This window comes from Cladosporium halotolerans (assembly GCF_011745625.1).
Source record: "Cladosporium halotolerans strain TM138-S3 chromosome Unknown Sca2, whole genome shotgun sequence".
Lineage (NCBI taxonomy): Eukaryota > Fungi > Ascomycota > Dothideomycetes > Cladosporiales > Cladosporiaceae > Cladosporium > Cladosporium halotolerans.
The window spans coordinates 265,143-287,864 of NW_027191453.1; the positions used below are offsets into that span (position 1 = coordinate 265,143).

Below are 22,722 nucleotides of genomic sequence, written 5' to 3' on the forward strand. Positions count from 1 at the left end.
TACCAACGTCCAGGCGCGCGTCGGCACTGGACCCTAGTTTCATGAAGCATTGTCCACTCGCGACATCATGTATCGCGCAGCACCCAACTGCAACTCCCAAGTACTGAACATGTACACCTCTGCATCGTAAGAAAGACTCGCAAGCGACGGCGACAGAATCCTTGCGAATTCGCGACTGCGCAAATCCAAAGACCACCGAGCTAGCAATGCGAAGCTGAACCGCCCACCACCGACCACCACCACCAAAGCGACTGACTGATCGCACGTCTCTCCCTCCCCACCGCGCAACGATGGCCACCTGGACCGGCCACCCTCTCATCCGCCCGGCGACCGCGTCGGAGCCCGTCCAGCTCTTCCTCCTCACCTGCTCGCTCATCGGCCTGCAGTTCGCCTGGGGCACCGAGATGACGTACTGCAGCCCGTTCCTGCTCTCGCTGGGCATGAGCAAGAGCGGACTTAGCCTGGTCTGGGTCGCGGGCCCTCTGAGCGGGTTGGTGATGCAGCCGATTGTGGGCATGGTCAGCGATCGGTGGACGGGGCGCTGGGGGCGGCGGCGGCCGTTCATGGTTGTCGGGACGGTGGGTGTGGTTGTGTGTCTGGTTGTGCTGGGCTGGTGTGGGGACCTGGTTGGGTTGTTTGTCGCGGAAGATCAGAGGCGACGAGATCTTACGATTGCGCTGGCGGTAGTGGATATCTATCTGCTGGACTTCATCATCAATATCGTGCAGTCGACGTGTCGGAGCTTGATCGTGGATACGCTGCCGATTGAGAAGCAGCAGCTTGGTTCGGCGTGGGCGAGCAGGATGATTGGGTTCGGACATATGCTGGTGTATGCGGTGGGAGCGCTGGATCTGAATAGTATACTGGGCTCGACGCTGTTCGGCGACTCGCAGTTCAAGAAGGTCTGTGTTATAGCTGCGATTGCGATTGCTATTGCGCAGGGAGCTACGTGCTGGGCTGTGCGGGAACGAGTATTCGTCTCGAACGGCAAGACGCAAGATTCGACGAGTAAGACCGCTATCAACATGGTCAAAGATCTCTTTGCAACGCTCCGAGCTCTTCCGCCTAGGATCTCCGCCATCTGCTGGGTTCAATTCTGGAGCTGGATCGGATGGTTCCCCTTCCTCTTCTACGGCAGCACATGGGTCGGAGAAATCTACCTTCGCTACGACGCTCCCGCAGACTCCTCCTCCAAAGACGCCCTCTCAGACGTCGGCCGCGTCGGCAGCCGCGCTCTAATCGTCTTCTCCTTCGTCAGCTTCGGCCTCTCCCTCATCCTCCCCTACCTGGCCCGCAGCCCCACAGACGAAGAGAAATCGCCCTTCACCCCGCGCCCACCGCGCCGCCTCGAACCAGTTCTCAGCCGCGTCCCCTCCCTCAACGCCTACAAACCCACCCTCCCCGTCGCCTGGCTGCTCGCCAACCTCACCTTCACGGCCAGCATGCTCTTCGCCCCTTTCGTCCGCAGCGTGCACTTCGCCACCATCCTCGTCGCCCTCTGCGGCCTCCCCTGGGCCATCGGCGGCTGGGCCTCCTTCGCCCTCATCGGCACCGAGATCAACAAACTCTCCTCGCCCAACCCGTCCGCCTACGCCCAGCTCGACACCGACGACGTCGAGCTCGCCTCCGCGCCCGCCTCGCAATCCACGCTGCACATCCGGCACCCTTCGCTCGAATCCACCGCCTCCGACCCCTCGAACCCAAACCCCAGCACCGGCGAGATGGCCGGCGTGTACCTAGGCGTGCTGAACATCTTCACGACCCTGCCGCAGTTCGTCGGCACGGGCATCAGCACGCTCGTCTTCAGCATCCTCGAGCCCGGCAAAAGCCCGGAGCTGGCGACGCACGCGGACCCGGAGGAGCACCATGGGACGGACGGCGTGAGTGGGATAGGCGTGTGTTTGTTCATCGGGGCTGTTTGTGCGGCGTGGGCGGCGTGGAGGTGTAGGGCGTTGGGGCTCTGAAGTGATGGCTGGGACTAGGTATCTACTCTTCTTTCTTCTTTTTCTTCCGGGCTACAATTCCACGGCTTAACGAGCATGATAGATTTGGGGGATGGCAAGCGGCACAGCATTGTCTCGGGTATTGTGCATTTCTCAGGTGTGGGATTATTAGTGGCGACACCAGTTGTTCTAAGCGAGATAGGGGGTAATGGAGACGTGAGAAAAGTCAAGCGAAAAGGCTACGAGCTACAACCGACTTTTCGACCAAATGTTCACATTTTCCAATTCGACTTTTTCTCGCTCGATGCTACCTATAGCTATTCGTGACCAGTCCCAGCTGGCCGGACAAAAAAGGGGTATCCAGCAACTTTCCCTCCTACATCGATCTCCCTGCCCACCCTTCCGCCACCCCTCCCTCAATACTGCGGTACCTCGCTCGTACTCAACGCACTGCGCTTCATCGGCGGCGGAGGCGGGGGTTTCTTCGCGCGCGACGGCGGAGGAGGCGGCGGCGCCTTCTTGCCCGCCGCCCAGTCGCCGCCGTTCGACCCCACCAGCTCCTCAGCACCATCGCTATCCCCGTCATCAAACACATTCCCCGCCGCGTACCCGCTGTCCTTCGACTTCACGGCCCGCAAATTCGACCGCGCGCTCGAGATCTGCGACGAGTCCGTCGGCACGCGGCTGAGCGGGCGCATGGGCGAGGCGTCGCGCGGCGTGCTGCCGAGGGACGTCGGGCCCTCGAAGCCGGAGAAGGAGCGCGAGGGGATGGGGCGCGCGGATGTTGTGGCGGGTGTGGAGAAGTCGTAGCCGGGCAGTTCGCGGCGCGGGGAGTTCTGGCCGGAGGGGATGCGGGAGCTGATTTTGGCGGGCGGGTCGAGCGGGGGTTCTTCCATTATGCGGCTGAAGCGGTCGCTGAGGGAGGAGGCGGTGTTGGAGCGCGAGCGGTTGGGGCGGCGGGCGGGGTTTGGGATGGGGGATGCGGCGCCGGAGCGGGAGATGGGTTGGGCGGTCCTGCGGAAAATGGTTAGCATTGAGTGAAATGATGGTCGAGGACCGAGATACGTACGATGGCCAGTCTCTGCGGATTTGCATGAGCACTTCGCGGCAGCGGTCGTAGTATGTGAGCTCTGCTTCCAGGAAGGCCGTGAGATCCGCGATGCTGTCCGCTTCGGCCTCCTTGATGTCGAACATCCTCCTGTACACCTCCTCGCTGCTCTCCTCGTACTTGGCCTTCTGGCTCCGCAGCTCCTCCTCGGCTCTGAAGTCCTCCCGTTTGCTCTTCTGGAGCTTGACTTGTGCGGTATCCAGCGCCAAACGGCGGCTCTCGAGCTTCTGCTTCGACTTCTGGTACTCCTTCATTTGGGCCAAGCTGCGCTCGGTGCCCTCGATCCAGCTGCTGGTGGCATTGGCGACGTAGGTTTCTTGCATGCGGGCGATGCGCTCATTGGCGCGACCGAGTTGGGTCAGGCATTGGCCAAACTCCGAGTCCGGCTCGAAGTCCTCGCCATGGTTGACCAGCACTGAGGCGAAGTGGCCGACGGGCAGTTGCTTGTCTTTGCCTTCGCCTTGATCGCGGCGGGAGATGGACTTGATGTACCCGTTTGTCGACTGGTTAAGACGTTCCATGCCTGACTCGCGGTTAGCTTGATCCTCGACTCGCTGGCTGGCGAGGGAGCATACCCTCTTGCCGCAATTGCATCTCTATCTCGAGCATCTTGAAGTCCTCCGACGAGTCGGTCTTGACCTCGCTGCCCATGCGCTCCCGGCCCCATTGCTTGAAGCGGTCGAATTTCTTGTTGACGTTCATGGCAGGTGGTTGACGTGGGATATCAATGGGTTGTGAGTGTGAGTGTCAATGTTCTGGCAGCTGGCAGGTGGTCACGCTACCAGTCGTGAATGGCGAGAGTCAAATGTCAGACGTCGGAAGGAGCAAAGGAAGGAGAGTGAGGGGAGGGGAACAAGGCCGCGGCGGACCAGGGTAAGTACCGTGAGGACCTAGTCTGGATATGAAGCGATACGAGCACGGGCACGTCACGCTCCCAAGCGGCCGGAGCAGTTCGAGAGCGGCGAAGGGCGGGCGGCGTGAAGGCGCAATGCAAGCGAGGAGGGCCCGCATCGAACGATACTGTACTTGGACTGCCGCCGGGGGTGTGAGCGAGTGAGTGCGCGAGTGAGGTACCCCTCTCTGTCTCTCCCGCCCTGCCACCGCCCCAATCATCAATTGAGCCTGGAGGTGCGCGTCGCGGGGCCCAGCGCTGCCACCAGTGCGCGCCACACGCACGCCGTGGTAAGGTGCTAATAATCAGGGGCATTGCCCGGCCTGCGTGTCCGGCCGCCGCTCATGATGTGTGTCTGTCGCAACCGCCTCGTCAGAGCCTGCTGCTCGGCGCGAGTCCCCCAACCGCCGTGCCGCAGGTGTCGCAGGCGTCGTCAGGAGCGTCGTCGCGTGTTCCACCGTTTCACGTTTGTTCTCGGCGCCCGCCTTCCTTCTCCACACCACAACGTTCCTTCGCCAGGGGTCTGGAACGCCACGTCCACTTTTCCACGCGCCGCCTAGTCGAAACTCTACTCTGCCACCCGCACAAACAGAAATAACACACAAGAGCCGCCGAAGTCTATTCGAACGGTCTGTGGTGTCACTCCGTGTGCCGTCTCGAATGATGGAACGATCTGCCGCTTCAGCAACAGCGTCGGACCTCAGCATCGTCATGATACACTCTCCTGTCTACACTCCCAAATGTGTATTATTAGGCTGTGTGGGTACGCTTGATGACTTGGAGTGACGGTCAACGGCAAAAGTGTTTCATGCGGCGCTAAGCCCTCGCCACTCGTTCACTAGGTTGTCTTCACTCTGCATATCAACCTTCCTGTGTCTAGACCTCAGCAACAATGGCTCTTTTCGGCTGCACGCTCGACTAGGATGTCATTCGTTCGGGCATTCATTTGGAACTGCTAATGTCAGATCGCAACTCCCTCCAAGTATGTTTGCAGTGAATGCGGCCGAACAAGACCAACACTCAAAGATCGCTACGTCGGTATCGTCATAAAACCGCACCACAAGCCGACTTCCTATAAGAATCTTGAAAACCGAAAGAACTGCAGCACGGCTTCTCCAATTCATGCCAATCTAATACGGCACACTCTCAAACGGCTACTGGCCCTGGCAAACCACCTGTGTAGAGATCTGACAAATTGCTGAAGTCAATTCTGCCCCCTGTTCTGATGCAGGTGATGGCATGACGATGCCTCCAATTTGTTGATCAGCCATCATGACCTATCGCCGATCTCATCTATCGCAGAAGAAGGAGAAAATTTTCCACTCACGGTTTCTTGCAATGGCATTCCAAAAGCCGAGCCGCTTTGTGGCTCAGATGAATTGCTTTGACTAGGACCGCACCTGTAGACTGGCTTAGGAAAAGCAATCTGCACACCGGTCGCACACTGGTAACGCTCTGGGTCCTCCGCAAGCGTTAATTCGGGCATTTGCCTGTCATGTTGAACTCGGGGTAAACCCCTAGATACAAAAGAAACCGCTATCCACCATCAAACGTCTCAATGGGAGCCCTTGAAAGATGTCTCCCGGGCGCTGGACAAGTCATCGTCTCCTTGCTACTAGACTAGTGTCCATCCTCGATGTCTCCCAAAAAAGCAGCCTTCAGATCAGGTATCGGGGCGCCTCCCAGCTATTGCTGTTACCCTGTACTGTTCCGAACGACCTTAAGCGTGGCGTGCAGAAGTGTAGTCTTGCACACCTTTTTCCATGTTTCGTACGTGCTTACGTGCTTGGGACGATCTCACACAGTAAGCAAAACACTAGCTGTACTAGTACCTCAGTTTTGTGGCACTGGCTCGTTTGCCCGGTTCGAAGACACCTGAGACCCATGATCATCGTCTGCATTCGCCATACTGATATCAGGGGAAGGTGTGAGTGATCTATGGGAGTGACGTAGGACAACAAGAAAGTTAGAGCGTAACGTGATCTGCATTTCGTTCTATTACGTCGTTGGAAGACAGAGCTCACAAGCAGGACAAGAGCGTATCCATATACCCGCCAGACTCTATGTCGTCTCCCAACCGGTAGTGCGTAGCGCCTATCGGCGTGTACGCACGAGAGAATGTATTTCTTCTCGAACAGCTTTTGTCTGCATTTTTCGCTACGCTACAGATGCTGCTGAAGACGAAAACATTGCCGATGAAGCCCATAACCACCCAAGCAACTCCACTACCGCGCACGCGTCTAGTCCTTGGTCTTCTGGGTACCGCGGAGCAGACCAGTCCTCCTGGCGGCAATGAGACCGGCCTTTTGACCGGAGGCGGCCTCGCGCGAGATGGTCGAAGCCTTACCAATGTGCTGGTGGTTACCACCACCGTGAGGGTGATCCACGGGGTTCATGGCAACACCACGAGTCTTGGGCCAGGAGTTGCGCTTGACGGCGAACTTGTGCTTCGCGCGGCCAGCCTCTGTTGATTGTGTTAGTGAAATGTTCTCCATGTCCTTTCTCCCTTCCATTTTTCTTTCATCCCAAGGGAAACGTACTCAGCAGAGGCTTGTCGGTCCTGCCGCCACCAGCGACAATGCCGATCATGCCACGGACGGAGCTCTTGACGACCTTCTTGGCGCCGGAGGGGAGCTTGATGCGGGTCTTGCCCTCATCCGGGTTGTGGCCGATGACGGTAACGTAGTTACCAGAGGTGCGGCCGAGCGCGCCACGGTCGCCCATCTTCTCCTCCACGTTGGTGATGACGGTACCCTCAGGGACGGAGCCGAGGGGAAGGACGTTGCCGATGGTGAGGGAGGCGTTCTTGCCGGCGTAGACGAACTGGCCGGTGTACATGCCCTCGTTGGCGATGAAGGTCTCGGTGTGCAGCTTGTAGCGGTAGGGGTCGCGGAACTGGACCTTGGCCAGAGGCGCGCCACGGCCGGGGTCGTGGATGATCTCCTTCACGACACCACGGATGTAGCCATGGCGCTCGGCGAAGTCGAGAGTGCGGAACTGCGCAGGCGCCTTGTTAAGCCCTTCGCGAAGATGTTAGTGTGCGCTCGGGGGTTATGCGATCTCGCGGGTGGTGGTGGTGGTGATTTCGTACTGGTGTTGGCAGTGAAGATAGAGCCACGGCCCTTCCTCTGGTTGCGAATGACACGACCCTGCGCTCGTCAGCATTCCGCTCTCCATATCCTGTCCCATTGCTCATTCCAGTGCTGCATACCATCTTGACGCTGTTCCCGGGGCGTGGTGTTCGATTGTCGACGTCGTCTGCAATCTCTCGAATTCGCGGGTCTGGCGAAGTTGGGCTCCGGAGGAATTTCAATATGCCAAGAGCCTCGCACAGTGCGGCTCGGAAAGAGCCGCCGCCGCAGCGGACTTCAGCACGTCTGTCGCCGCGCACCACCATGCACCTCATATCTGGCAGAGCGCGACGAAAATATTCTTCATCATCCTAATATTAGATGTGCCTAAAGCCACCGATGCATCGCTCATAACAGCAGCGGTGTTTTCTTTTCGTGCAGCACCGACGCTATGAAATAGCATATGTGGATGCACACTTGGTCAAATGGCAAACTTATCATCATGAAATAACTCAGATTAGGAAGACTCGATGCTGCAGGACGACTCATAAAATCATCCGGTCTCAGAGTCTATTTTGCAGCCCGGCTGTGCGAGTTTGGCCAGGATGCGCAAACGCGATGCGGCATGCCGAAGCCTGGGGCAACATAAGGTTAAGGAACTGGCCTCAATAATAAAATGCAACGCCGCAACATAAACGACATCCGTGCGGCGCCATCTCTTGAACGCATGGGAAACTGTTAGCGCATTGCAAGAAGACAATGGAGCACCTGATGTTGTGTTGCCATCATTGTCGCTGTGGAATGCTTCGGATTTTCTCACAACCTAGTCTGGCAGCCACTCCACAGGCACATGTTCTATGGAACGATTGAGTGGCTCTATTACTCCAACGCATTTATGGCATCACTGGTAGCTACTTACCTGTACAGTTGTGCAACATTGCTGCATCGCCAATGTTTGGTCTTTTAGCCCTGAGGACGATGCAACTATCTCCGCCAATACTCAAAAGCGGAGTTATCCTATCATCGCTCGAAGCTCACAACTTGCATACCGATACAGAGATCTTCCATGAATTTACAAAAGATCACTCCCTTCCGCATGCCGAGTGTGACCCCTCTTCGCATACCCTAAGACCTCTCAGCGCGCGTCACGTCAGCAGAAGACATGCCTGATCGAACAATCAAATATAACTCTTCGTACTAACTTCAGCAAAACTGGCAAAGAGCCCTCGAAGATCTTTCTAATGATTTGATAGATGTTTGACGGCACGCAGAAACTTCATATCAGACGACATCACATTGCTCTACTAGGTTCAGATATTATCTATCGCGCGCTTACCTTGGTCATACTCACGTTCTGGCTGGTGCTTGATACACAGTATCCGTGCTTCGTGCAAGCCATTGCGATCAACCGTCAATAGAAACAAGGAACTCGCCTTGATGCAGGTGGAAGGCTGCGTTAGGCTGAAAACACTTCAATGAGATGCATTTTAGCAAGCAGCACTCTTGCAGCCACGCATTGCTGTGCTTCCATGTTCTTTAATCCCCTGTCCCGCCATGCGCGACCGTTTGCGCGCCCAATAGACTTTAAGTGACGTTCGTGCGCTCCTTGCCCAACTTCCACCCTCCACCACCGGCAGCTAAAGCCGCATCGCATCGCAACAACACCCACAACCCACGACACACACCCAACAGCCACAATGTCCGACTCCGATAGCAGCGGGCTCTCGTCCGCGCCCGAGGAAGAAGTCAAGAAGCTGGCGCCCATTTTCCAGCGCGCAAAGAAGGCCACCAAGGCCGCCGCGCCTCCCCCGAAGGCCTCCCCTCCTCGGCCCAAGAGGGCACCTTCACCACCTCACGAAGAGACTCTGGCCGACAACCCCGACATCGCCGTAAGTCGCATACGCTGTAGACGCGAAATGGCGCGCTCGTGACGCGCGTTTCGCGCCGTCGTCGCCCTCCACGGCTCCGTCGCTAACTTTTTGGGCGCAGTTCATCGTTATGTTCCGATCGCGGTTTTCCGACCATTTCCCTTCGAAGCTGGCGCATGTGGGACCTCAGGATCTTGAAAGAGGCGTGCAAGAGGGCGTGCCGTCGCGAGAGGTGGAAGGGACGCTGTGCGCGTTGCTGGGCTTGGTGTTGAACAGGAAGAAGCCTGTGGAGTATGTCATCCTACATTGGTTCGGATGGAACGAATAAATTGAGAAGACATGCGCGTGCAGTACGCGCTGCTACAAGGACAAATGCTGACAAGGCGACAGACATGGCCACTACGGACGCGCACTGGAGGAAGCCGTCTCCGCCAACAAATCGCAATGGCCCTACAAATGGAAGGGCCTCAACCCGCTGCACGGCGGACAAGACTTCAACAAGATGTCACCCGAGAAGAGAGTGGGTATCTGGACAACGCTACCGTTCACCAAATCTCCGCTAACCACGTCGTGCTAGCTCGACCTCCTCCGAACCCTGATCCTGTGGTCGCTATCCTCCTCCGACGAAATCTCACAGCGCATCAAGGACTCTTACAAGCAGGCCCGTCACGCCGACGACGAAAACCAGCCGCTATCGGTGCAGCCATGGGGCAGAGACGGCGACAAAAGGCGATACTTCCTGATCGAGGGCCAAGACGACACCAGCTTCCGAATCTACCGCGAGAACCACAGATACACCCGCAACGCGCAATGGTACAACATGGGCGGCAGCATCGAGGAGATCAGAGTGCTCGCCGAGAGACTGGACAAGGAAGACGGCACGCAAGCAGCGCGGACTCTCGGAGGGCGCATTGTGAACGCCATTGGGCGCTTCGAGCAGGGAGAGGAGGTATGATTGCACTCCCGGACGCAGTTTCTTGCAATTTAAGTTCATGCTGACACAAACCCCCAGAAACGCCGCCGTCGCGAATATCGTCAGGCCCGCCGCGCAGCTTTCACTCGCCCCGAGCCCGGCTTCTCCCTCTACGAAGGCCGCACCCGCGGCAAGCGCGCGCGTTACACCTACGACGAGGACGATTACGACGACACTTTCTCCGACGCGACTACGAACCGCCGCTCGAATCGCCAGTCTGGACGTAGCACGCCGGCTGACATTGGGCCGCAGTACACCAACAGCGGTCGGCAGGTTAGGCCAAGACAGGGCGGAGAGTATGGTGCGAGCCTGTTGAGCACGCAGGCAGCGAGTCCTGACGAGTTGGGTCCGGGTTACAGTGACGACAGGGATGCTAGCGATAGCGAGCAGCCCGTTCGAGGCGGCGCGAGAGCAGCGCGTGCCACTAGAGGAGTTGTCAATGGAGGGAGCCGTCTTAAAAAGAGGAAGCGCGTCAGTGATGACGATGATGACGAGGGCTCGCTGGATGATCTGAGCGACGACGCGCCTTCAGGCGAGGAGTGGGATAGCCAGGCAAACGACGACGCAGACGATGCGATGCCGGATGCGGACGACGAAAGCGACGAGCTCGACGAGGAGGAAGAGGATGATGCCGAGCCAAAGAGCTTGGTCATCACGCTCAAAACGAGCAGCAAGCCGCAAACGAACGGTGTGGCCTCAGCGCCACCCTCGTCCGACCCGCAGAATGCCGACGACTCTACTGCAGCCGGTGCGACGAAAGCAGAGCCCAGCACATCTGGCCTCGTCGATGGGTCGCACACCGCTTCCACTTCATTGCACCCTCCGGAGGCAGAACCCAAACAGACAGAATACCCGACCCCGACTTCTACAATCGCCGGTGTCGACAAGTCTCTCCTGGGAATGGCTGCAAAGCCGCAGTCCTCGACGTTACACCAGGCGAGCGAGGAGAAACCGGCTGACGGAGCTCCCACCACAGAGGCATAATGAGGTTTTTCTTTTGTCGACTGTCTGTTCGGCATTGAATGGGTTCTAGCGTAATCGGAATTGCATCGCAAGGGCTTGGTTTCGAAAGTTCGTTTTGGCAAGAGCTGAGGGTTTGGTGAGCTCTCTTCACGGGACGTAATCACGGCGAGGACGGACTGGCATGGTCTAGCATGTCCATAGAATAGCAAATTACCACGAGTTTGGCTATTGCTTTCTTTTGACTCAACTTGCTCTGACAAACACACAGAATCACATCAGAGACCGTGAGCTTGACGCAATGAGAACCGTTTCCGGCGGAGCTTCCTATGGCGGAGGACTGGACTTGGTGCATGTATGCTAGTTCAGCATATACTTGAGCAATTCACACTTATCACTACCAGTATGTACAGCCCTTCCAACCCTCCTCCTGCCCTCGAATCACACCCCTCTAAGGGTACATGTAGCCATCGCCACCGTGCGTGATCATGCTCTGATCAGTCCACACATTCCCGATGGCCGCCGTGTGCACACCGATATCCACGTCCCTCCGAACAGCATGCTTCTTCGCGACCCCACGCTTCCTGTACCCGTCCGGCCCAAGACCGCCCGCAACACAGTGGCTCTCGCCGTTGAACGCCGTGTCCGCGACCGTCTTCCACACCGCCTCCTGGTCCACGACCATCTCCGGCGTGTAGTAGATGCGGCAGTCGGCGGGCTCGTAGACGAAGTGCAGCGGGGTCTGGGCCTCGTCGCCCTCGCGGATGCCGTCACGCGCGTTGACGACGTAGTTCGTCGCGCGCAGCAGCGGCAGGTCGCTGTAGGCGCCGAGCGCGGTCGAGTTGGCGTAGTAGGCGGCGTCGTTGAGGAGCTGGTACTGGAAGGGCAGCTCGACGGAGCCGAGGATGTAGCTCCAGGGGTACGAGTTGGTGCCCTTGACGCCGCCGACGGCCTGGATGATGTCGCGCGTGGGCCGGCCGCCGAGCGCGATGGTCTTGACGTTGGCTTGCTGGCGCATGAACTCGGAGAAGATGGTGCAGGTGCTGGCGCAGTAGCCGTCGTAGACGACGACAATGTTTTCCGCGGCGAAGGGCTGCGCGGTGATATTGCTGCGGTTGAGGTAGCCGGATACGTAGATGCCGCCGCTGTTGTCCGGTGTGAGAGGGTCGGAGAGGTTCCTGAAAGAAGTTTGGTCAGCCATGTATCGAATGTCTTGCGGTTAGATCCGTTCTTACCATCGCTGCAAGGTGGTGTAGTTGTCGGGTCCGGGACCGTAGGCGTGAGGACCGTACTTCTCGTCCCAAGAACTGAATGGCTCATAATCGACGTTTGCATCCGTTCGGTAGTTGAAGGTACTGGACACAGTATCACGAACAGTCTGGTTGAGGTCCAAGCTACGAACAAACTCGCCCGAGTACTTGCTCACTTCTTCTCCGACCAGGTCGAAAGCCTCATGAGCACGGAATCGGCTGGCACCGTAAGGCAAGATTTGAGGGAACAGCTGAGTGAACAGGTCATATCCTTGCAGGATAGTGCCTCCGCCATTGGCAGAGACGTCAATGATCAGCTTCTTCTTACCCTGCGCTACGGCTTGATCAATGAGATACGTATTGACGGCCTGAAAGTTTTCTTGCTCGCCAGCGCCTCCGACAAAAGAAGGCACCGACAGAACAGCCACGTCATCATAGCCCTCGCCATCGAGGAAGTAGCCAGAGTTGGCATTGCCAGCCCCACGAATGATGGGAGTCGGGTAGCCTGGCGCCGGGATAGTCGTGGAAGTGCTGCTAGTCGAGGTTGAAGTTGCAGAAGATGAAGTCGAACTCGACGTAGAGGCCGCGATCTCATCTACATACTGTGGCTCGTCCGGAGGGAGAGTGAAGAACTCGCGGTAGATGTCGGCGCCAGAGGTGATGTTGTCAAAGGGAGCCAAGACTCGTGCAAAGTTTTCGTTGGTGACCGTCGTACCGTTGGCAAAAGTGAGCGTGGTCGCCTCACCAGGGTAGATCCTGGCTCCTCTTCCACCGCCACTGAACGTGCCAGTGCCAGTTCCGCTTGTACCCAGAGACACCTGTGCGAGAGTGTAGAATAGGTTGTTCCACAGAGCATCGCGGTCCTGAAGACTTCCGTATTGCGACCAGTTCAGCAAGAACTCAGTGGCGTTCTGGCCGTCAATCTCGACGAGCGGCGAAGGTGTGAAAGTCGCGTTCCCGAAGCTCGCAGTAAGCACGTCTGCGTACGCGTACACTTCAGGCGTACTCTGGCCGTCCAGGGAGACGGAAACTAGGGGCGTCGCGCGGCCCCAAGAGAATATCCCAGTCACAGAGTCCGGGTAGTACACGAAGTGCCCATCGTGTGTCTTTTGGAACTGTGAAATTGTTAGTCTGGACAAGCAAAACGGTTGAATCGCGTCAAGATGATCTTGTTTATCGTATTCCAAACAGATTGCCAGGGAAGACGGATCGCACTCACCACTTCGTAAAGGTCGAAGCCGAACGCGAACTCGTTGTCGTAGCCGTTGCTTTCGGCTGTGTCATAGATCTTTTCAAATGCTGCCCAGAAGTCGTACGGCTCTTGAATTTTCTCCGCGTACTCAGCAGGCGGGTCTCGAATGTAGTCCACCGTTGACTGCCAATCGAGGTATGGTCTGATCGAGTCGAGCAACTCAACGGCAGCCGACGAGTTAAATGGAACACTCGTGATGCAATCGTATGCGAGCTTTGCGGGAACGGTAGGAGTGGCAGCAGGGTCGGCTGCGGCTAGCTTCGAGACGCTGGCACACGCTCCTGTTCCTACGCTTGTGGTTGCGGTGGGATAAGGCGGTGCCGAAATTGTTGCTGTTCCATTGTAGCTGCCGCCAGTCGGAAAACCATAGGTGCTCGATTGAGTACTGGTTGGCGGCGCTTGAGGTGGGGTGTAAATAGAAGGCTTAGGCCTACATGCAGGTTGATCAGTAAATGCCGTTGCGATCGACAACAAAATGCTCATGGTAGCTAATGTTGTGTTCAAGCTCCCAACATACCATCCATGTGGCTTCTTTTGGAAGTGCCATTTATCCTTTTCGACTGGCGACGCCGCGGCGCCTGCCACCAAGGCGAGTGCGACGATCTCTCGCATGACGGTTTGCGCAAGAGGATTGAGGTGAGAGGAAAGAGCGAAGGATGCGCAAATACACGAGGAACGGTATGTGAGGGGAGAGTGGGAGACTTCAACTTATCTCTAATGCGCTCCCGGCGCACTCAGCAGGGCGATCGCGTCAACGCGGGCCTGAAAAGGTCATACATCACCGGCGCTGCACTTTGGTTGATAGCACGGCATCTGAACCCAGTCCGATGTGCATTGTGTCAACCGTATGCGGCAGCTCGCTCGGAACCGGGCACGTTGTCTGTGTAATAAATTGGTATGCTACCCTGCGGAACGAGGGGTACCTACGCTACGGTGGTAATAGTGGGAGCTTAGCTGTGCCGAGTGACGATCTGGCGCTGAGACTAAGGATACTGATGGGGGCCCAGTGGAGAGCGGATGCAGGACGTAGTAGTGCATTTCATGCGCGCAGGATGTAGTGCGTTCTTCGCGCATAAGCTCCGGTGGTGATGCAGAGGAGCCCACGCTGGCAGCCTTGTGGCACCGCATGTGGCCGTGGGAACGTGCAACGACATGGCGTGCCGGCGACAGGCAGGTCTGACATATTAAAGACGATGTGGACACATGTGGAACGTGCCAGTCGATAGGACGTGTCTGCATGTCGTGTCCTCATCGGAGATGCTACTGCATCTTGGCGCGAAGGTCCCAAACAGGAAGCTGTTGTAGTAGTCGGGGGTGCGTATCGCGCGATAGTCGAGATAGCACAGACCAGTCAGGCCGCCGGATTTCACTCTATTGAATCAAAGCTAGCAATACGACGGACCGTCTGGTCAACAACGAGCTTCCTGTTTGGATAAAAGCTTGGAAGTCACTTCGAGGGTTCAGATCTGACGTGCGGTCAACGGTCAATCCTCCGGCAGATCCGATGCCGAGGACCCTCTCCAAGACGCCGGCAGCGGCGCTGGCGAAGAGTAAAGTCGCCTTTCATCGCCATTTGCGAATACATACCACGCGATCAGAGCTCGGCCAGACTGGCAACATTCACGACGGAAGCCTTCGCTGCCCACCAGCAGCGCGAGCTCTTGTCCAGATCCAGTTGCGAATGCGAGCGCCTCTTTTCCACATGTAGGCGAGTTCCCATGCAAGGAACGTCATGACTTGTTGCACTCTACGCGGCTTACCTAGTCGATAAGGTAGGAGTCTGTCTAGAAAAAGAACAATTTACGCTCTTGTTCATCATTGCTTCCACAACTATCTGAAAACCATGACACCACGAATTACAGTCACACAAACAGAATCGCGCAATCCTGACTCTACACCCTCGAAACAGCACCACATAGGCCAACCGCCGACCCACTTCAAAAATCCATGGCCCTCAGCAGGCGAGGCTCACGGCTTCCGCGAGGTCCTATCAACAAGGTTCGGAAAAGAGAGGAACTTTGTGCCGGTGCCGCAAGGTCCTGATGGAACACGGTCGGAAGAGTTGGTGAAGATAGTCAAGCCAGACTTCGGCGCGGACAAGGGGGACAAGCTGCGCGCGACGTGGATAGGCCACGCATCGGTCCTCGTCGAGTTCCCGGCCGCTGCTGGGGCGGAGAGAGGTGTGCGCGTGCTCTTCGACCCTGTCTTCGCCGACCGCACGAGTCCTTTCAGCTGGCTAGGGCCCAAGCGATATAGCCCCACGCCCTGCACTGTTGAGGAACTGCCGGATGTGGATGTTGTTTGTATTTCTCACAATCACTACGATCATCTGGACCACGATGCAGTCAGCCGACTGCATACGAAGAGCCAGGGACGAATCCACTTCTTTGCCGGGCTAGGCAACAAGAGCTGGTTCACGCAGCATGTGAATTGCCAGGATCATGAAGTGACAGACTCAGACTGGTGGGACAGCTACCTGGTGAAGGTCGAGGAAATCGGCGAGGTCAACATAACCTGCACCCCGACCCAGCATTTCTCCGGACGGACACCGTTCGACTCCGGCCAGACGCTCTGGTGCTCTTTCGTTGCTGAAGCAGCAGGGAAGAAGCTGTATTTCTCCGGCGACACTGCATACCAAGCTGTCAACACTCCCACGCCCTGTCCTGTGTTCAAGGAGATCGGTGAAGTCTTCGGTCCCTTCGATCTTGCTTTCCTGCCGATAGGCCTATACAGCCCGCCCAGTTTCATGGGCAACGTGCACGCCACGCCCGAGCAGAGTGTATGCATTCACAAAGACATCAGAAGTAAACTTAGCATCGGCATGCATTACGGGACGGTCAGGGGAGGATTGAGCGGGCAGTACGAAGATGTACGAGAGCCACCTCAGAGGTGGCGCGAAGCTGCAACAAAGGAAGGATTCTGGCGCGGAGGTGGAATTACAGGAGACGGCGGTCCGGTTGACTGCGACAACGAAGGTGTTGGCCTCTGCAACATTGGCGAGACCGTCGCTGTTTGAGGTCGGTGGCCATTGTGAACTCGCCTGCCTGGGCATGCGCGCTGAAGAGTCTACTCGAGAAGAGAGAAAGTGAAAGGCGAAGGGCTCGTTTCCAAATACGCTATATTGTCGGATCCAAGTGATAAAGGCCAAAGACAAGCATTACGCCAGTTGCTAGACGCCACCGCGCTCGCCACGATCAGGCCCGCACCTCATTAAGGCCAGATCCCAACCTCTGTCTTCCGGCAACAAAAACCCGACCATCAAACCCCGTCTCCTCCCTTTTTCTTCTTAAATTCAAACCCAATCGCCTTCAACGTCGCAAGCTTACACTCCGGTGACGCGTCCCGCAGCACGCCCTCCAGCAGGCACATGTTGCGCGCGTCGTCGTCCTCGTCCGTGCCCGGGCACGCCGCCATGTAGGGGGTTTTGTCGCTCTTCAGCATGTCCTTGCACGTCTCCTTCATCTTGAAGAAGCCGGAGGCGCCGCCGCGGCGCTCGAGGTGGGGGGTTGCTGGGGTTGGGTTAGTGGGGTGGTGAGGGGAGCAGGGAAAGGGGGAAAGGGCGTACCGGCTTGGACCTCGTGGGTGTGAGAGGCTGGGTGCGCGGATGTCGAGAGGACGGTAGCGAGGAGGAAGAGGGGGTGTGTGAGCTGCATTTTGGGTGGTGGGTTGTCGGGCTTTCTGGAGAGTCCGAGATTGATGTTGTTTGTGGATGGTTTGTAGGAGGGAAGGGAGCGATGGGTGGTGGCATTTATTTTTCCGCGGCGTCGGTGCTTTGAAGAGTTGTCAACTCTATAAGAGTACTACGTTCTCAGCAAATCCGCGTGAGCGTGCTCAATCCAGTCGAAAGACGCTGACCACTTTGTAGTTGGAGAATATCAGCCATCACACACGCATTGTTGAATGCTGACCACTTTGCACCTAAAGGGAAGAAGTTCTCAAACGTGCAACATAGTGACATTTTCATTGGAGCCAAAGAAGAGGGTATCGTCTATTCGAGGTTTGAATCGTCCATCCATACAGCAAGGCCAAACCGAAAACTCCATCGACACCGTGTCTCCACCCTGCCCATGCCCTCACAATCTCAGCGCAGCTTGGCACCGCCAGAACGCCCCGTGAATTTCCTGATCGAACACCGTCCCCCAAAAAAAAGCAAATCACTCCATGCTGACCTTCACACCATACAGCTCCAGGCGCGCCAAAACCCTCTTGCGGCAGACGGGGCAGATTTCGATCTGCGCCGCGCACTCCTTGCACGCCAGCACGTGGCCGCACTCGTAGAAGGCCGTGGTCATGTCCTTCTCGTAGCAGATCTGGCAGCGGCCCTTGTCCTCGTCCGTGACGGTGCCGCGCAGCACGAAGCTGCCGGAGCGCTTGCCTTCCCTCCAGCCGCCCTCGAAGACGTTGCCCGTCGCGCGCTCCGCGTACGTGCCCTGCCCGTCTTGCTTGCCTTCGACCCAGTCGCCGGTGTAGGTGTTGCCCGTCGCGGCGTAGGTGATTGTGCCTTTGCCCGATGGGAAGCCCTGGGCGAAGGTCCCGGTGTATTCGTCGCCGTTGGCGCGGATGAGGTGGCCCTCTCCATGGTAGGTGGTGCTGTCCACGAGCGCAGAGCCCTGGTAGTACTCGCCGGAGAAAAAGTTGACGGTGATCTGCCGTGTCTTTTCGGGAGCTCCGCGCGCATCCTTGTACTCGCGGCGCTCCACCGTGATTCCATTCGGTGCGCCGCCGATCGTCGCACTCACTTGCAGCGGCGTGCGACTGCCGTCGTCTTCTGCATCGCTCATTACCACATCCTCGCCATCCATGGGATTCGATTCCACATCGTGAGGGTTCAAGAGACCTTGGTGGCCTAATTGCGGCTGTAGCGGACGGTCCATGGCAGCTCCAAAATCGATGACGTTGGCAGCAGGCGCGTGGTTCTTTTCATGGTCTTGAGCAGGCTTGCCCGCACTCCCTGGCTTGACTCCCTCCAGCGCACGACGCGGCTTGCGAACGGTCTCCGGAATATTCCAATGCTCTTCAGCCGGCAGCGCGAAGGTGTACGCTGCGATGTCATCGCGGACGTACATGACCAGGTAGGGAACCGCGTCCTTGTCCAGAGGTTCGACGGGCGGAGGCCTGTGGAACGAGTATTCGTTGGAGATACTGGCGGCGTCGCTACGGCTGAGGTCGGCATTCATGGCCTGCTTCTGCGTCAGGCAACGCACTTGGCCAGCCTCATAGGAGTACCATCTGGCACCAGGTCCACCTGGCCGAACGAAAGGGGTGTAATCGTTCATGCCAAGAGCGCCCGAATGCTTCACAAAGGCGTACAGCGAGTACGTCATTCCGTCGTACTCTATGTGCTCGTCGAGATCGACATGGTTGGTGATCTTCTCCCACTTTCTCTTCTTCTGGCAAAAGTGTTGACGTTCAAGCTCGAGCGTAAGGACCGCAGGGGTTTCTTGCTGAGACGTGGACTTGCGCACCGCTGCTTGTACCGAGGACTGGTCCTTCGTAGCCAGCCTCTTATCGCAGACCGGCACGCACGAAGAGCTAAATTCCGCGAACAATCTCTCAAATTCCCCAAGCAGCTCGCCAGAGCACTCTTCCTTCAGCCTGTCGCTAATTTGCTGAAGCACTTGAACGACATCGCAGCCATCAGGTAGGACTGAGTATTTGAGGTGCTTCCGCTTTAAGCGCCGAGCCATCATTTTGTCTAGGAATGTCTGCATCAGGATGAACAGCACGCTGCTGGACTTGTGCTTGTACAGAAGGTCGCGGAACGGGCGCAGATGAAGCAAAAGCATCGTAGCTGCAATCTGGGGCGACAGGCTGTCGAACGGGCGGAGACCAGTCGCAGAGAGGCTTGCCTCCGTGCCGGGGAAGTTTGTGTCCCACATACAGCCTGTCGGGTCATGAATTATGCGAATGTATGCTGAGAAAGCAAGCTTGTCGTTACGAAGAATGGCTTGTCGCTGGCCATGCATACGAATGCCAAAGTCATGGCGTCCGCTGCGAGTGAAGTACTTCCAGCCAAAATCTGGTGCCTTCTTGTGGTATTGATGGGCGTCAGTTTTCGATTCATACACACGGGGTTCAGCGGGATTGTACATGACCACTGAAACCTGTGCCGCGATAGAGTTCCTCTTTGACATCTTCGGCGAGCCTGCGAGAACGGGGAATGCCGGCGTATTTAGCTCGGTCCTGTCCTTGTAGTCTGAACCCAGCATCGTCACATTCTCGAGGTAGACGCTGAGGTACTCGGTGCGGTTGCCCTTTGGGTAAAATTTGATTTGCCATTCGTAGCCGCCGATCGACACGACCTGGGACTTCATTATCAAGTCCCTGTTGGGCTTCTCTTTCGTGCCGTTGTAGTTCTCAACAAGCCAATCAATGCGACCGCTCTCGCCAGGCACCAGTTCCGGGTCATTCAAGTCGAAAAACGTCTCTTTCTCCCAGTAGGCGTGGTCCAAGGCGCTGTGCTCCTCCTTCGATTCGATGTACTTCAGTTCATCTTCGCAAGGCAGTGTCTGGTCCTCATTGATGGGTTGCCAGCGAAAGAGAGTTCCTTCTTGTTCATCCTCTTCATCCTCTTCGTCGTCATCCTCATCGTCATCATCTTCGCCGTCTTCCCCAACACTACCATCGTCGCCGTTCCGCCCTTCTGATTGAGACTGCGGTGCTGCAGCCGGCCGCGGATCCCGCCTTTCGGCAGTATTGTCTGGCACGTTTCCTCCAACAGTGGGCATTACTGGCGGAGGAGGTACGAGCATGGTAGAGTGAGAAAGCTCCATCGCTGATACAGTGCCTGGTGATTCTGGCATATTGCCTTCGTGAGCGGGGAACGGTGGCAGAGCAAAAGGTGCACCGGAGTCAGAGAGCGGCTGGAAGGCCTGTATCGGCGGGAGGTGGGGCGGCGTCGCCATGCTTTAGAGTTGCCTGCGCTTCAGGCGTCGGTGAGCCGGGTTAGGCACCGTCGTAGGCTGTGACTGAACGATATGATGTAGCGGTGGTAGGGTTGCGGTCAGAGTTCGCTTACAGTCACAGCTGCATCGGCGACCGTGGGAACGTGAGCAAGCATGTGACGAGGGCCGGTTACTGTTTGCTCCAAGAGTTAGCGATCTCGCACCAGGTGTTGCGTGTTTCAGTGAAAGGCGAGTATGGTCTTTCGCAGTAGCAAAGGTCAAGTGGGCTCTTGCGACAAGCAGCAGCAGTGTGCAGTCACTCGGCGCCAGGCTGCAGCAGCGTGATGGCACAACAAGGTCCAAGGTTCGGTGGGTCTCGAGATAAGTGCGGCACCTGAAGCTTAGGCTCGCTCCGCGCGCGCTACTGCAGCGTGCGTGCGGAGGGGCGGCAAGCGGGCCAAGGGTCCGCGTCCGGCGAGCCTCCAAGGCCGAGGGGCATTATTGCGACAGCACAGCAGAATCAGCAGGCCAGTGTACCTTATTCTTCGAATTCTTGTAACGTGACACCTGCCCGAATACTCAATGATCGCTTCGATACAGCAAGAGGGGACTTGTCTTGTCGCATGGGCGGTCTGGTCGGGCATTTGAATCGACCCGCCCGGTTCTGCTCTCCGGCGCTATAAGCCTCAGCCGCTTGTTGCTCATGCATGCAGTCTGTGTTGCAGCCCATGGCCCCTGCCCCGACGTGGCGCGGTGGCTGCAGCTCTCGTTGTGCTGGCGTTGTCATACTTCTGGGGCCAGCTTGTGCGCCTCGGCCAAGTGCGATTGAGACTCTGGCGATGGAGATGCAAAAGTCTACCCTGGCTGAGCTATTGGCATGCTTCATGTGCACATTAGCTGGCTTTCGCAAACGAAGCAGCAACGATGAGAGGGAAGGCAATGGTCGCTTCAGCATAGACCTGGTTGAAAGTCAGCAAAGCACATGAGCATGCGGGAGGAAACCGGTAACGACAAACCTTGACATTCTCGGCATCAGACTTGATCTTGCCCCAGCTGACTGCTTCGTCAGGTCTAGCACCGGCGTCTGAGCCATCAAATTCCTGGCCGGTGTTGATGTAGACTGCGCTTTCGGCGCCATTGCGCATGAGGCAGGCGTTGGCGATGTGATGCTTGACAACACCGCCGCCCAGAATGATCATACCAGCCCGCTTAGCCTTGACAGCCATGGTGTTGATCTTCCTAATGTCTTCAACAATGTCGACGCGGAGTTGCTCTGGCGAAGACTTAAAAGTATGGAAGTAAAGCATGTCTCCGAGGCTGCCGTCTGTGAGTGCAGGGCAGAAGACAGGAATGTCATTCTTCCAAGCCCAGTAGTACACAGATCGCTCATCGTTGATCTCCTTGCCCAGTCTGGCGATGATCTTGCTCGGCGTCCAGTAGAAAGGCTCGTCTGTTTTCTTGCTGGCCTCTTGTTCCTCAAGCATCGTGTCCAAAATAGGCACAATCCAGTCCTCGAAAGCACAGTAGTTGCTGTTGGGCACAAAGAGGTTGCCAATCCTGTTCATACCCTGCTTGCGTAGAGTTGCTCCCGCAGCAGTGAAAGTTCCCAGGTAAGTCGGAGCCAGGCATTTGATAAAATCCTCTTCCACGCCACCTGCTGTGGTCACAATGGCGGAGACGTGCTTGTGCTGCACAAGCCAACGCAAAGTCTCTCTCAAGCCCGAAGAGATCAGGTTGCTGGTGTATCCGAGGAAGATGGTAGTCTTGTCCCCGGTCTCGGGGTCCCGCCACGTCCTCTGCAAAACACGAGATGACTCAGCTGGGGTCAAATGGAAAGATCACTACAATTTACATACCATGCCGTCTACAATCTTTGCAGCTTGACCGATTGAGCTAGCCTGAAATCCCATCTGCGTCATATTCTCAACGAGCTGGGCCGCGGTGATGTCGCTGCCCTTGAAGTCATCGAAATCGAGACCTTTGACGGGCATTGCTCCCTCAGGCACCGGGTCCGAGGGCTTCAGCACAGCATCTGTTGCGCCAGAAGGCGCCGACCCATTCGCAGCCATCTTTGTTTCCTTGCTGAGAGCGTGCTAGGGGAATCCCGCAGATATGGCCCTTCGAGTACTTTTTTTTTCGATTTCGCTGATGTACCGTGAGGCTTGGCACAGAAAAGCCCCGGCCAGCGGAAGGTTTGAGACGAGTGGAGAGCTGGTCCCGCAGATTCTAGCGCGCCCACGCGGTGCACCCTTCCGGCCGCGTTGGATCCGCTGACAGCCACGGTGGCAGTTTGATCGAAATCCCACGCGCCAATCCCCGAGGCTTCGTCAACACAGATTCACGGGTGTTATGCATGCGATTTTTGGACGAATTACCATGCCCGCCACAATGATAGTCACAGTCTCACGACCTTGTAACCCGGTTGCACGGCATGCAGCAGAGCCGCGTGAGCACCTGAGTTTGCAGGCCCCGTCCACCGATTACCCGAAAGTCTGTGGCAGCACAACCATCCCTGTTCTCT

General features: G+C 57.0%; 8 protein-coding genes across 8 annotated transcripts; 3 read left to right on the forward strand and 5 right to left on the reverse strand.

The window, feature by feature from the left end:
- Positions 1-290: 290 nt before the first annotated feature.
- WHR41_00597 (uncharacterized protein) lies at positions 291-1,964 on the forward strand (the record flags this gene model as incomplete). Its single annotated transcript, XM_069369203.1, has 1 exon — positions 291-1,964. One exon carries the CDS (start codon positions 291-293, stop codon positions 1,962-1,964), a length of 1,674 nt encoding a protein of 557 aa, XP_069233643.1.
- Positions 1,965-2,359: 395 nt separating this feature from the next.
- On the reverse strand, positions 2,360-4,017 carry WHR41_00598 (uncharacterized protein; the record flags this gene model as incomplete). The annotated part of the gene is made up of 3 exons (XM_069369204.1): positions 3,627-4,017; positions 3,013-3,574; positions 2,360-2,957 (listed from the first exon to the last, which is right to left on the reverse strand). The coding sequence occupies exons 1-3, from the start codon at positions 3,751-3,753 to the stop codon at positions 2,360-2,362; spliced, it is 1,287 nt and encodes a 428-aa protein (XP_069233644.1). The 5' UTR covers positions 3,754-4,017.
- A 1,892-nt stretch (positions 4,018-5,909) lies between these two features.
- RPL2 (60S ribosomal protein uL2) lies at positions 5,910-7,220 on the reverse strand. The gene is made up of 4 exons (XM_069369205.1): positions 7,155-7,220; positions 7,035-7,092; positions 6,484-6,963; positions 5,910-6,407 (listed from the first exon to the last, which is right to left on the reverse strand). Exons 1-4 carry the CDS (start codon positions 7,155-7,157, stop codon positions 6,184-6,186), a joined length of 765 nt encoding a protein of 254 aa, XP_069233645.1. The 5' UTR covers positions 7,158-7,220; the 3' UTR covers positions 5,910-6,183.
- Positions 7,221-8,658: 1,438 nt separating this feature from the next.
- WHR41_00600 (uncharacterized protein) lies at positions 8,659-11,046 on the forward strand. The gene is made up of 5 exons (XM_069369206.1): positions 8,659-8,903; positions 9,004-9,173; positions 9,273-9,402; positions 9,460-9,831; positions 9,895-11,046. The coding sequence occupies exons 1-5, from the start codon at positions 8,712-8,714 to the stop codon at positions 10,837-10,839; spliced, it is 1,809 nt and encodes a 602-aa protein (XP_069233655.1). The 5' UTR covers positions 8,659-8,711; the 3' UTR covers positions 10,840-11,046.
- A 102-nt stretch (positions 11,047-11,148) lies between these two features.
- WHR41_00601 (uncharacterized protein) lies at positions 11,149-14,710 on the reverse strand. The gene is made up of 5 exons (XM_069369207.1): positions 14,245-14,710; positions 13,835-14,197; positions 13,285-13,747; positions 12,051-13,180; positions 11,149-11,993 (listed from the first exon to the last, which is right to left on the reverse strand). Exons 2-5 carry the CDS (start codon positions 13,927-13,929, stop codon positions 11,267-11,269), a joined length of 2,415 nt encoding a protein of 804 aa, XP_069233656.1. The 5' UTR covers positions 13,930-14,197; positions 14,245-14,710; the 3' UTR covers positions 11,149-11,266.
- A 450-nt stretch (positions 14,711-15,160) lies between these two features.
- On the forward strand, positions 15,161-16,333 carry WHR41_00602 (uncharacterized protein; the record flags this gene model as incomplete). The annotated part of the gene is made up of 1 exon (XM_069369208.1): positions 15,161-16,333. The coding sequence occupies one exon, from the start codon at positions 15,161-15,163 to the stop codon at positions 16,331-16,333; it is 1,173 nt and encodes a 390-aa protein (XP_069233657.1).
- A 1,138-nt stretch (positions 16,334-17,471) lies between these two features.
- Positions 17,472-20,222, reverse strand: WHR41_00603 (uncharacterized protein; the record flags this gene model as incomplete). Its single annotated transcript, XM_069369209.1, has 1 exon — positions 17,472-20,222. One exon carries the CDS (start codon positions 20,220-20,222, stop codon positions 17,472-17,474), a length of 2,751 nt encoding a protein of 916 aa, XP_069233658.1.
- A 472-nt stretch (positions 20,223-20,694) lies between these two features.
- Positions 20,695-22,323, reverse strand: dys-1 (Deoxyhypusine synthase). The gene is made up of 3 exons (XM_069369210.1): positions 22,058-22,323; positions 21,218-21,997; positions 20,695-21,160 (listed from the first exon to the last, which is right to left on the reverse strand). The coding sequence occupies exons 1-3, from the start codon at positions 22,268-22,270 to the stop codon at positions 21,095-21,097; spliced, it is 1,059 nt and encodes a 352-aa protein (XP_069233659.1). The 5' UTR covers positions 22,271-22,323; the 3' UTR covers positions 20,695-21,094.
- Between the last annotated feature and the right edge of the window lie 399 nt (positions 22,324-22,722).